The sequence below is a fragment of the Leptopilina boulardi genome, unplaced genomic scaffold (assembly GCF_019393585.1).
Source record: "Leptopilina boulardi isolate dan_hultmark-lab unplaced genomic scaffold, ZJU_Lbou_2.1 LbouV2_327, whole genome shotgun sequence".
NCBI classification, from domain to species: domain Eukaryota; kingdom Metazoa; phylum Arthropoda; class Insecta; order Hymenoptera; family Figitidae; genus Leptopilina; species Leptopilina boulardi.
In genome coordinates, this window is record NW_026137893.1 from 2,306,305 (window position 1) to 2,320,316 (window position 14,012).

At 34.7% G+C, this 14,012-nt stretch overlaps 1 protein-coding gene across 2 annotated transcripts in view; it reads right to left on the reverse strand.

Annotated features, from left to right (window-relative positions):
- Window positions 1-14,012, reverse strand: part of LOC127284934 (uncharacterized) — a 530,987-nt gene that overhangs the window by 56,222 nt on the left and 460,753 nt on the right. For both annotated transcript variants that reach the window (XM_051310656.1, XM_051310657.1), the window contains exon 2: window positions 3,866-4,043. In XM_051310656.1, coding sequence (XP_051166613.1) covers window positions 3,866-4,043 — 178 coding nt within the window. The remainder of the gene's footprint in view (window positions 1-3,865; window positions 4,044-14,012) is intronic.

A 14,012-nucleotide genomic window follows, 5' to 3' on the forward strand; every position in this document is an offset into this window, starting at 1 on the left:
GTGGTCCACAACGACGACGGACAAGTGGAAGACAGACGATATGGAAATGGTTGAAAAAAAAGTATATAGTCATAGAGAGAATAATGTCAGGTTAAGCGAGAGTAACTCTTTCAATTTTTTTTTACTTTTTTGTCAAGAGAATATTATGAAAAGCGCAACTGTAACGGAATCTGTCGTCGTTTGTTGACGTCTACAATGTCTTCATTGAGTCTCTTTTTCTCTCTCTTTCTCTCTCTTCCTCTTTGGGTAAAACGGAAAATAAAGCGACGCTCGTTATTAAATCTGCCAAGGAATTTCACGGACTTATTAATTAGACGTAACGTAACACGAAACGAACCATTGAAGATTCCTGTTACCAACATTTACCGACATTAACAACCAGCAATGGTTCATATCCGTACTCGGAAGAGGGAAAATCTTGGAACTAAAACTGACGGGAAAAATTCTTTTATATGAAATGAAATTTATCTGCTCTGTATGTGAAAAATTTCCGCGTAACATCTTTTTCATACTTGTAAAAATGTGTGTATATATATATTTCTTGGAGGATATAAACAAACTTGTCAGTGTCAGTTATTTCAATGAAATTTAACGCGATGAATGGCAAAAGAAGACGTGCGTGAGTTTTTCAAAACACAAGTCCCTCATTTTGCTATATTACATATATATATATATATATATATATAAAGAGAGAGAGAGAGAGAGAGAGAATTTTTAAAAACAGAAGAAAAAAGGGTTCTATTTTTCTCCATTCTAGAAAGCCACACTCCACCACAATACGAATTTCTGTCCGTCTGTCTGTCTATCTGCTGCACACCCTTTTCGTTCTTCTCTTTTCCTTTACTTCACGCGCGCGCCCAACATTTTTTTTTATTTTATCTTTTCGTTTGTTATTGAAGTCCCTCTCTTTCTCTTTCCTTCTTTTCACTTTATACGCGGCGGATCAATTTCAACGTAAGCTCGCACGATATGCGCGTCCACTTTTGTCTCCCGGACACGAAATTCAATCGAGCATTTCCGCTTCACGCGCCTTGATATAATCGCAAACAAGTCTCGAGAGACACCATCGCCGTATATAGGAAAATGTAAATACTCTTTCTCTCTCTCTCTCTCTCTCTCTCGCTTTCTTTGAAAATGGATTGAAAAACCCCAAATGAAGAAATAAAAAAAACAGGATTTTTTTTTCTTTTTATCAAAGGGAGAATAAATAAAGGCCGTTTTTTTGTTATAATTTTAATTTTCAGTGAATATTCAACTGTGAGGCGAAATACGTTGATTTGGGCCGGAACTAGATAGAGCCCGGTTGGGGCCACACTAGGCCCTGATCGGGCGGAAATAGGGGTACAATGGGGCTGAACTAGGGTTTCATGTGGGTTTGGGACTTTTTGATCTGGGCCCTACTAGAGCCACTATAAGCCTTGTTCTGGGGGAAATAGGGGTAAAATAGGGCTGAATTAGGGCTTCTGTAGCACCGGACGAGCTATTTTTGGACTTAATAACTAATTTCGCGTCTCTAATCAAGGTCAAACCAAAACTTGGCCGGGTTTCGCTTTTACCCGACATCGGCCCTGTCAGCGCCAGACCAGGCCCTAGTCGGGCTCTGGTTAGAATTCAACTAAAATAGGGTTTTTTTTCTGTAATTTTGACCGGATTTACTATGTTTTTATGATGATTCAAAGCTTTTCTACGTGTTCCCCACCAGGGCCCTTTTTCAAAACTCCTCCCCAGTTATAACGATGAGAAAACTAACAAAAGTGATTTAGTTTCAAAACGTTTATAATTATTTCCAAGCTACTGCAACTGAAATTCATTAAACCTCACATCCACTTGTTAAATACTATAACACACGTGTCGAATTATATGCACAAGGATTATTAGTTGGCGCACACAAAGGGAAGAAGCATCTTCAAAGAGAAAGAGAGACAAATTTTGCAATTTTTTTCCAGACAAATGACTAGATGATCGATTCTAGTTTACGAGTCACTCGAGGGAGAGAGAGAGAGCCAAAAAAATGGGGGGGGGGGCAATATGAGAAAGAGGAAAGCCAAAAAAGGGAAAAAGAAAGAGAGAGCCAAAAAAGAAGATAAGAGACAGAGAGAGTAGAATTCCCCTCGAGCATTCTTTGTGAATTCACCTGCAGTGAATTCATCACACCGTGGGGGATTTCGTTTGCGCTCAGGTGGGTTATGTAAGCCGTTCCTAATTATTCCCCGGACAATCCTGAGGGAGTAACACACTATAAAGTATATCGCATCTCTCGTTTCATGTTACATCATTGATTACAAGTCCTTATATATATATGTGTAACCTTAGGGGGGGTTATGTTCGTCCATCCGGTTTTTAGAAGAGGGATGACGAGGGTCAATTAAAACCTTCTCCTTTTCCCTATCCCCAAATTTAAAGGCGCAGCTGAAATGTATAAACCAAAAAGGTAATTATTGTCTAAACTTGTGACAGCCTTTTTTTTAATATAAAATAAAAATTTTTCTTTCTCCATACTTGAAAATGGAAAATTGGTATATAAAACTAAAGGATGACGCCACAAGTGAAAAATTTCTCACAAACTGATTGATTCTTTTTTTTTGCTTTATTTTTCAGGGAGGAGAAATTTTTGATTCCCTTTCTCACGTTCCTCCTGTGGCTAGTCGGAAATATTTTCGAGATATAGAGAGGAGAGCCGGCAACGGCGAGAAATAACTCTTTCGCCTTCTCGCGTTTATAACTATATAGAAGGAGCGACGACGAACCATAGTGGTGGTAGTGATAGCACACACACACATATACTTGAAATCGATAACTTGCCGGAAGGAGTTGCAAAAGCGTGTGCAGCCCTGTTCTACACGCGAAGAGCAAACGGAGATCCATAGGAAATTACGTCGAGAATTAATGATTTCGAGTCCTCGATATCGAAACGCGGGCTTCTACGAAAGAGTGACTGAGAGAGAGAGGAGGATATCGATGTGAACGCCGGGAAAACCGGCTCCTTTAAATTAATAGGCGTCGAATGAATCCACCCCGACGATCACTTAACGGGGCGACACACTCTACAATAGACACCGCGCGCATTATTATTCACTGAAAGGATTCTCCCCCCACTTCTCACTTTTCTTTTTTTTTATATGTATATTATATCTCAAGACCGGTTTTTCAAAAGCGGACGTCCATTATATTTTCGTTGATAGGCCTATGATAAGAAGGAAATAATGATTCAGGAAACTGTCTACAATAACGGTTAACTATATACATATATATATAGTATGTATAAATACAAAAAAGATTGGAAAAGTTTTTTGTTACACTTCGCTACTTAATTGAAAATTTCCTCCGAACCAGTTTTTGCATGTATAACTAGAAGAACGGGATGAATTTCTTTTTTATTGTTACCAGCGATATTGTTGATTAATTATATGTAGTTTGAAATTAGTACAAGAAACAAGGGATAAAGCGCCTACTTCCCGAGGGTTTTGTGGTTACGAAATAAATACAGTTCCCTTGCTCCTATTTAAGCTCTAAGTTAATTTTTGACTCTAATAAGTAAAACAGTCCTATGAAAGTCCGAAGATTTTCAAAACGGTGACATTTTAATTTCTGCTCTAGATTTTTTTTACAGAAATAGAGTAAAAACAGCGCCATTTTAATTTCCGTCCTATTTTTACGAAAAACTAGAGTACAAATAAAAATGGCACCATTTTTACTCTACTTTTTTATAACTAGTTTTAAATCTCCAGAAATCTCTAACGGAATTCCATGAATTTTCCCTGACCTGGAGAGTTTTCCTGACCGTGTTAGACACCCCGGTGTCACTATGACTTACATTCAAAAAAAAAAAAGGAAAAAAAAAATTTTAAAAAGAGTAGAAACTTACCGGAATGGCGACGCAGTCCTCGAGTTCAGCGAGAGGTGCCTCGGAACAGAAAGTACCCTCGGTGAGGAAGGGCGGCCGCGGGGGTGGCGGCAGCCGGAACTCAGGGGGTGGCCCGGAGCAGTCCGGGCACTCCGTGGTCTCCAGCGTCTCCAACTCCTCCATCCTCCTCCCGAGCGTGCTGAAAACCACAAAAGAAAATCAGTGACGATTAATCTTATTGGCAGAACTATTAATCGCGGTGTGCGCGCGCGAAAAGTTACCCCATTCCTCGCGCCTTTTTCATTCACCAATTTTTTCAAAAAAAAGGCAAATTAAAAAAAAATTCCTGACTTGGGCCCTATCAGAGCCCCACTAGCCCCTAGTCAGGCTGAAACAGGGCCCTTGGGTTTTTTCTCTTAATACTTAATTTAAAATTTTTCTGTTTTGGTTCAATTTGAATATTGTAGATATTCTTTTTTCTGGCATAGTGCGGAACATTGTAAAGTATATTTTTATACTGAAACTATATAGTGGGATGTTTCTTTTTTAAACCTCGCCCCAAACGATCATTGCACCAGGTCTTGAAGATGGCGACCTAGTTAGCATAGGAAGTACCCTAGCGTTGAGGGGGCGGGTCAAGTCGTTCCAGTCGTTGGATCCCGCGGGTTGAGATGCTATAGTAGTAGTGGTGGTATATGCTAATGTCAGAACTTAATTACAATCTCATAATGAATCAGTCACGCCTGCCTCATTCTCCTCATACACACACACACATGGCTGATGAATTGTTTTCACGTCTTCTGTGTGAGACTACGTGCGTCTCATCGGATAAGGCACTACACACGGCGAATCGAATTCCAGCGGAAGGCAACGATTTATCCATGAGAAGAAGGAGAAAAAGAAGAAGTTTATACAAAAAAGAAGAGGAAGAAGTATAGTAGTAGAAGAGGAAGAACCAAACTGATTAGAATTTCAAATTGGCAGCCATGATTTTTCGGGTAATTCGTCGGCTTCCCAGGCTCCAATTAAAAAGGCTTTTGCCGCGCGCCACTTAGAGCCAATTTCCTTATGGTTGTAGAGAGTGAGACTAAAATCCGCGTATGAGGTGCCGGTCCATTCTTTGCAAATGTGTTCACCTGGGGCTTGTGAGGATTTATCGCTTGCAAAGAAGGCCGATTAGGATTTGAAATAGAGGTCTGCAATTAAATACCCAGCAAAGTGGTAAATCTATTCCTGGAAATTTAACATTTTTTTAACACTAAATTAGATTAATAGATCGAAATACAAATTTTACGAATATTCGTAATCTTTAGAAATAAATCAATTTCAATTGGATTTCAAGGCTGGACTTTACGCGTATTCAATTTCGAGCGATATTCCTTAAGAATTGTATAGGAAAATTGAGGGAGTAGAAAAGCAGGAAGAGGAGTATATCGTTGAAGCAGTATTTCACATACACGATATACGTTCTGTAACAGTGAAGCACGTCCGCACTGAGTTTAATAAATGCAGTCTTCGTTCCGTTTCTTTTGCCAGAGAGCCATCGACAAAACTCCTCTTTTCTCTCACCGAAATTTCTCTCTCTCTCTCTCATTCCGGCGCTCATTCACATGCAGAACGAATAGCAATTCGGATGGGATAAAAGAAAAAACCCAAATCTTCAGTTCGCGTGATTTTTATTTAATTCCATATCTCTTTTTTCTTTTTTTCACTCTCGAAATTATTTAATAAAACACATTCTTGTGTCATCTTTTCCAATGTCTTTTCATCTCCATACGAGCTGAGTATGGGTCGAACGAAAAGTTTCTAATCCTCCAACCACTAAGTTGGTCCAACTTTACTACCGCAGTGGGGTAACTTCCACTTTGGAGGAGCGAAAACGTGCTGAATTGTCGATCGAGTTTCGTACAACTTCTTAAATACTGATTTTAGAGGAGCAGATCAATTGGTATCGATTACGGTAAACTTTTTGGAGACTGTACAAAAACTTTTTCTACATTATAGATCCCAGGGAGAAAACCAGACTTTTAGGTCTGGCTATTGGTTATAGGATGGAAAATATTCAGAATCCGAGAACCAATTTTTAAGGATTTAACAATTTTGGTTACAAATCCCAAAACCAAAGTTCGTTGAAGACGATATTAAGGCTGATTTTAGTTTTCATTCTAGAACTCCGAATCCAACCGGTTGTACTGAGTACATTATTTTTTAACAAAAAAATAGAACTTAGACGGATTTGCAAACATAAAGAAACCATTGAGAAACTGCAAATTCAATGAAGCCGCGCACATAGAATGGCGTTTCCAAAAGCGACAAAGAAGAATGTACAGTCATACGTCACTCTCTTTTTCCGCAGCATATTCACATCTCATGCAATTTCTCGCTTCTCGGCGCAAAATATTTCCCCTCTCCAGCATATATGTGAGAGTGAATGAGTGAGTGCAGTCGATGATACGGACACGCTTGTCGCGACGGGTTTATGAGCGGTGCAGCATTCTTCAACAGAAGAGAAAGAGAACAAACTCAGAAGGAAGAAGAAGAAGAAAACAGTTACAATACACAAGGAAACGCGAACACACAATTGCAGGGTGCACCGAGTCGAGACAAGTCGCACACGAAACTCGATACACCGCGCACATTCAAGTACATATATAACCTTATACTCGTGTTCGCACCCATTATCCCACACATATATATATACTTTTTGGAACCCCTTGTGAGATTAGCACATGCATGAAGCACAAGTGTCCAGACACTATATATATATAATTCCCTCACATTTGAAATTTCCCAAAGAAATAGAAGAAGAAGAGGGCGGAAAAATTCTCTCTTGCCATGAAAATGTTGAGAAAAATAGAGTTGAGAGAGGTAGAAAAAAAATAACAGAAAAGAAAATTCGTTCGGAGAGTAGCTTTTTTCAAGGAGGATTGGTCAAGAGAGCATGAGACTGAGGATCAGACAAACACTCACACATACTTGGAAGGCTAATTCCTAGGTCTACGATTCGGATTTCATGGTTTTCGAATTGGCTTATCGGATTTTCAACAAATGCCAAGATACGTTGCAAGGGTAGAATTTCGAACCTTGAAGCTAATTTTTGGAACATCGAAACTTTGAACATTCGAATTTTTGGAAGATCAGAACTCTGAAAGAAATATTGAAATCCTGAATCGATAGCTTGGCTAATTCCAGGCGGATAAATCGGAGGTCTCCGAATCTTTGCCTAGGGGTAGAGTACTAATCCTAGCCTAGGAAACAATCAGTTTCGAAAGAATTCCTAATTACCAGACTCCTATTGACCAATTGGGATCAGTTGTAAATTTTCTCGCAGTTCGTTAAAAATCTGTTGTCAGTGCGTGTCTCTTTGGGTTTTATTTACAATCCACAACACTTGCTCCTTCTGTCTCTGGTTTTAGTGTGTCAAAAGAGCAGCTAAACCCTCTTAAAGCCAGAAACTAGTTTAACTGTTCGCGACAAACGGCAACTCCTGATGGAATTAAATAAAAGGGGAACATGCTAACAATGGATTGTAATACCCCGTCTAATACCGTAACACAATAAACTCAGTGACACACAGTCGCATGTCTTTCTCTCCATATAGGGTCTAGAGAGAAAAGCAGCAGCAGTAGCAGCAGCTCATGTCATAAGGCTTTATCGTGACAAATGGCGACGTCGGGTTTGAAAATTTGCCTAATTAAGCGTAACGGCGAGTCTAGGTCGCCAACACCAATGGCCACGTACTCTATATTCTAACGCGATAATTCAAAATTCTGTACATGCACTGCACATAAAATTGCCAGGTGACACAGGATGGTAATTTCATTGTCCACTCCAAAAAAAAAACGGAAAAATGGTAACTAATATTTTTTTTACTAAGAGTAATTTTCGACCAAGGGATCAGTTTTTAATTCTGTTTTTTAACGGGGAAGAGCAACACCTTGTAAAAGCTTCAATCAAGAAAACCGGTTAATAAATTGAGTCTGGAATGAAATAAATTGTTTCATTTCAGTTATATATATAGCCATGGTTTTGTAATTAGGGTCAGAGCCAAAGAAATTCTCGTCCTTCTATGACGAGAACGACACGACGACAACTACTATCCGATCTTCCTTAACGAGAAACTTTCTAATTGGTCGTTATGAGCAAATTCGCTCTCTATTGAAAGAAATTAATTTACAATTTCTTCATATATAATAAAAATTAGTCCTGTAATTTAATTATGTACTATTTTTCCGAGATTTCTCTTTAAAAAAAAAAACCGGTAACACAGTATATTTACGATTCGGAGTTTAATTTAATTATTTTCTTCCTCTTTGTGTTTTTCGGTAGCTCCCAAGCGGAAGCGTTGGGTAATTAAAACAAATAGGTTTTCGTTTCTTTTTTGCTAAAAATGGGTACTATTTGCCGTCGTCGCCGGATGTCGCATTATTTCACTGTTAGTATTTGCCCTCAGTCAGCTCGTATCTTCTGGTTAAGTATATGATACTAACACAAATGCCAATATAACGCCCGTGTGGTATGGCTAATACGCGCAGGGGCTTTAGAGTTATTACTTCAGTTTGCAAACAACGAGAGAGTAATGCAATCAGCGGCGATACAATCTTTTGAGAAGAGAGGAGAAAAAGAAAAAGCTCTCTAGGGGCAGAGATTGGAACAAAAAAAAGAAAATAGCGGTGAAAGTCATAAAAAAAAAATATCATCGACCATGACTAACCGTTTATTCAATAAGCTTTCAAGGTCGTGTTCAGAATACAACTTGGTGCTCGCAAATTAATCTCAGAGATTGAATTACCAATCAGTTTTCATTCTTTGCCATTTCCTTTCTTTTTTTTTGGTTCACTTTTTTTTTGTGATTGCAATCTTTATTTTGAATTCGCATTAATTTTTCTAATTAGAAAAAATTCTAAGATAAATGGGAACTTCTTTTTCTTTTTGAAAAGGGAAATTTGCCCCGCCCCGGATTTATATTTATTGAAAATCAAATTGAAAGAATCGATAAGAAGACTGATTGCGGGCGCGCCAAACCCACCTACGAATTTTCTGATTAATAACCGGTTTTTGCCGGGTTGCACGCGTATATATAATAAGCATATAAGATCGCGATAACTTAGATTAAGTGCCTTCATTTTCTCCGTAAAGACGATTTGAATAATGTAAAAAAAAACCGATTTTTATGGGGTGAAAAAAATTTGCCAAGAAGAATTAATTTCGTGGAACAATTTTGAAATACAAGAAACGATTTAGGGAAAATTTTTTTTTTTAAATAATTTCGAGGAACAATATATCGGTACTGATATAGAAAAAAAAATGTGATGTACGAATTACAATTTAACAAGCTTTTTTGTGATAAAAGAATTTTTCATGTAGGCGGCATTCTGTGACTATAAAGATCCGACTTTTCTGTTTGAACATATAGGGATAACTATGGTGGAGGGTGTTAATTTTTTATCTTACACCATTGAAAACCACATGGTTGTAAAATCTACACAAAAAGGGGGTTTTTTTTTTTCGTTTCATCTTTGTCATTTTCAATTCAGCACGGGAAGTGTGTCTTTTTTTTCAAGGAATATGACTGAACCTTTTACCTTCCGTTGATTTTAATGACGAAAAGTTGTTCATCAGTTTTGTGATTTTATTTAATGACTCACTTTTTAGGTTATGTTACATAACATAAGTTTCGGTTTTTACCAGGTCGGTAACTCACTTTTTAGGTTATGTCACATAACCTAAAAAAGCAATGAGTAAAGTAAATTAAAAAAAAAATATTATATTATATAGAAACAATATACTCTGGTAATTATTTTCGCAAATATATGAAAAAGAAACTAGTGGCGTAATAACTTGTGTGTGTATTTCCGCAGGGGAGCCAAAGTTGTCGGAAGTGCCATTCCGGCTGGGTGTACATAAGACATAAAATTTCCTCAAATAAAGGTATATACAAACAAATAAAATACACTGCTTTCTGAATCGCACTGGTGGAACTTGATTGTCCGCAAAATAATTTATGTATACAACATTTATATTATATCCAGCAGTCCAGCTATATAATTTACAATATCAAAAACCCACGGATTTCAACCCCGACGACCATATAGGGGCCAGAACTTTCATTTCCGAACAGTCACCCACCTCGTGTTTAATTAGAGGGAACAACGAATTTAATATTTCCCTCCTGACATGTCATTCATTCGTATATACTTTATTTACTCTCATTCTTTCTCTCTCCCCATTTTTTACATTTTTCTATTTTCTCTTTTTGTTTAAATTTTTTTTTTTTAATTTATAATACGGAAAAAAAATTACATGTGGTGGCGAATATTTTTTGCTGACGTAGCAAAATAAAATTCGTCACCACGCGGCAAACTTCTATTTTTTTTAACATTTCGAATAGTTGATATTTACATGTATTTTTGATTATTTTCTATTTTTTTTCAAAAAAATGTTAAACAATTTGAAAGCGGGTCTTTTTAAAGAAGTTTAAATCTTTGCACAGTAAAGTGGTGTTTACCTCCTCAAAAACGATTTTTTCCTCTCGTTAGAGGCACGAAAATGCTCTCTTTCTCTCTGATCTCGAAACGATTCACAGCCGAGAGATTCCAAAGTGCGGAGACTCGAGCGAAATATCTACACATAGAGAAGAGAGAGAGAGAGAGAGAGAAAGGGGTGGGAGGGAGAGAAAAAGAAGGTTTGGGGTGGAAGAGTGAAAATTCCTCTCAAGGGTGGAGAAAGAGCTTCAAGGCTATCCAAAAGGAAAGACTTTTACTCTTTTTCCTTCTTCAACCCGAATGTCAGTATATAACTATATATATATATATACATATACAAGGGAGAGAAGAGAGTACTTTTCTCTCGTGTGTGTACAACATGGAACGATTTTTGTCCATCTCTCTCTCTTCTCGATTTTGATAAGATGTTCGACTCTTATATACCGGAAGTCTATCGAATTATTGAACTGACTGGAAAACGGTCCTAGAAGTATCTGCAGATGGCGCGTCTTCCATTTGAACGAGCGAACAAAAAATATCACCATATATATATATACAGTGTATAACTATATAGTAGAAAGGGTGGGGGAAAAAAGAGATGAAAAAAGACGATATCGCAAAGTATAGAAAAATTATTTATAAGTCCCCGGTTGACATATAGACGCGCAGGTTATCAGAAACCTATTAAAAGTTCTCGCTGACAAGAAATAACCTTTTGCGACCCAATGCGCTATATATATATATAAAACCCTTTTTTTTACTATTTATTTTACTTTTCACGGAACCGATACATTTTCATCATTCTTTTTTTTCATTTTATTTATTAATCAATAAGTATTTAAAAAAAAAAAATTATATTTTAAAATTAATAGTCATTATTAATTTTAGTATTTATTTAATTATATTATTATTATTATTATTATTAATATTATCATTATTTATTTTTATCAATTAACAGAAATTATTAAATAAAAAAAAATTTCACAAATCGAGTTGATATTTGACTGAATTATATAGTTCTAAAATGGGCCAACATTTAAGCCATTAAACGATTGGTCCTAAGTACGACGGGTTGTCAACATACAGGGGTTCGAATTATTTTCACCCCCTGCGTATTTTTTATTCAAAAAAATAGATTTAATATTCAATTACAAATAATAATAGTAATAACAATAATAATAGTAATAATAATAGTAATAATAATAATAATAATAATAATAATAATAATAATATGATCTGATCCTTGGAGTTGTAATTCCTTTCTTGGTGTAGCAAATTTTTTTACATCTTACGGAAAAAAATAATAAGTATTTGATTATAATAATAATAATAATAATTAAATTCGAAAAAAATATTTCTAAATTACTAAAAAAAAATTATGAGCCTATTTTGGTAAAGAATTTGACATTCTAATATATAAATAGATGAACGTCGGTCCGTAAGGTGCTGCCATCTGGTGTACATTTCCGCGAACTAACAGGCGCTAAAACCTCGCGGCATTTCTATATGCTATGGGTTCCGAGAGAATTGTGGATGAGATAATTGAAATAATCCCCCCCCTCAACATTCCTTTAAGGAACTTGAACGCAATATAAATTTTATAATTAGAAAAAAATATACCGTTTTTATTATTTTTCTTAATTAGATTCTCTTTATAGGCAAAAAAAAAAAATTCATTATATAAATCGCACCACAGCTCTTGTAAATTTATCATTTTAATAAGTCATGTAAATTAAAATAAAAAAAAATCTAGAATCATTTTTATAATTCTAAATTTAAAAAAAATTTAAAAAATCAATTAAAATTACATAAAATTATTCTATATATGTGAATTTAAGCGATTTTAAAAAATTTGTTTAGTTCTGATTATGACTTTCTTTAGAATAGTTCTAGAGTTTCTGATAGATTTTAGAAATTGTTCCAGTGATTGTCAACAAATCGATTTTTCATATATATATATAAAATATTTTTGTAATTATTTTTTTAAAAATTAATTATTTTCACGTAAAATAAAATATAATTCTAAACGATATTATATACGATTCGTTCGGATAAAGTTATTTTTATATATAGAAATTTTTTTTTTTCCTCTCTTTTTTCGCTACAACTAAATCTTCGTCTTTCGCACGTCATAATATAGGCGTCGATGATGTATGTACTCTGGGATTATTACCCTCGTGCGCTAATTTGTCGCCTGTCTAATTCCCCCCCCCCCAAAAAAAAAACACCCCGAAAAATATTCGAAACATTTTACTAATATTAAAATAAAAAAAAAATTGAGAAAATAAAAAAATTTCTAAAAATAGTCACGCGGGATTTAAAACAGTATTAAATTATATACTTTAGATGAAAAAAAAACAATCAGCACATACTGAAATATGAAAATCCATTTTCAGATTGTAATTTTTCTGATGTTTCTTTATACGCATCTCTTTTTTATAAAAGCTAAAATGACAATGTTGGAAACTGTATTCTACACACCACGCGGAAATTGAAATGAAAAAAGAAAAAAACAAAGGAAAATTGTAAAAAAAAAAAATGTGTATATTATATAGAAACTTGAGTTTTTCAAGCAGCCGGTGACCTTTTCACTTTTTTTCCCTTTTTTTTTATTGGTAGTTATAAACTTTATATATAAACGAAAGCGTTGAAAGTTTTATCGCAAACTATATAAGCGCACGTGATTGGGCAAGTTTTCTCTCTTTATATAAATATATATATATATATATATATATATATATATATATATATATATGAAATGATTGCGAGAAGAAATATGCGGATGAAAATTGAGAAAAATTCGCAACACTTTTAAAAAAAAACCACTTTTCCATTTTTAGAGCGCGAGAATGACAATAATTTTTCCCAAAACATGAAAATTAATTTTTTCAAAACTATGTTTTTGAAATATTTTTATAAAACAATTAATAATTAACTGATAATTGTGGAATTTTATATATAATTTAATTAATAATTTCAAAAATGTTAATTTAAAATTACTGAAGAGTTATTTTCATCAACATTTTGTTGCATCAAAAATTAAATTCTCTTTCCTTTTTGACATTTATTGATTTAATGAGATCAAGTCCCTAGAGCTTAAAGCCCACTAAGAAACTAATATACATATAGAATAAAAATTGTATAAAAAATTATATAATTCTATAACTTAATGACAAAAGTTTCAAACTTATGAACTAATAAACTATATATGGTATAAAAAAAGACTCATAATAAAAGGTAAAGAAAAACAAAAATAGTAGTAAATAAAAAATAACAAAAGAAGTTGTGAAGTTTTTTTTAAAATAGAAATCAATTAATAATTATAAAATAAACAGAAAATAAGAATATTAATAAGCAGCTATACCAGTTAGTGTTGAAACTGGATAGGTTATTTGGAAGTGTAAAACACGTATAAGATGAAAGATAAGAAATTGTAACAGATAAATTAAGACATTATTGAACAATTATAATGTTAATTTGACAAACATAGAATTGACTTTAATGTAGATTCTTTACTGAATTCTTTAAGTGAGCCGTACAAAGCTTAATGCTAAGTACTATAATAGCACGACTGACAAAATCCTTCAACCCGGAATTGCACTCAGGTACCTCAAGTACCTGGTTTTCCCTTTCCACCTGAATTTTACTTAAAACCTTAAATATTTATAAATATCGTTTAAATA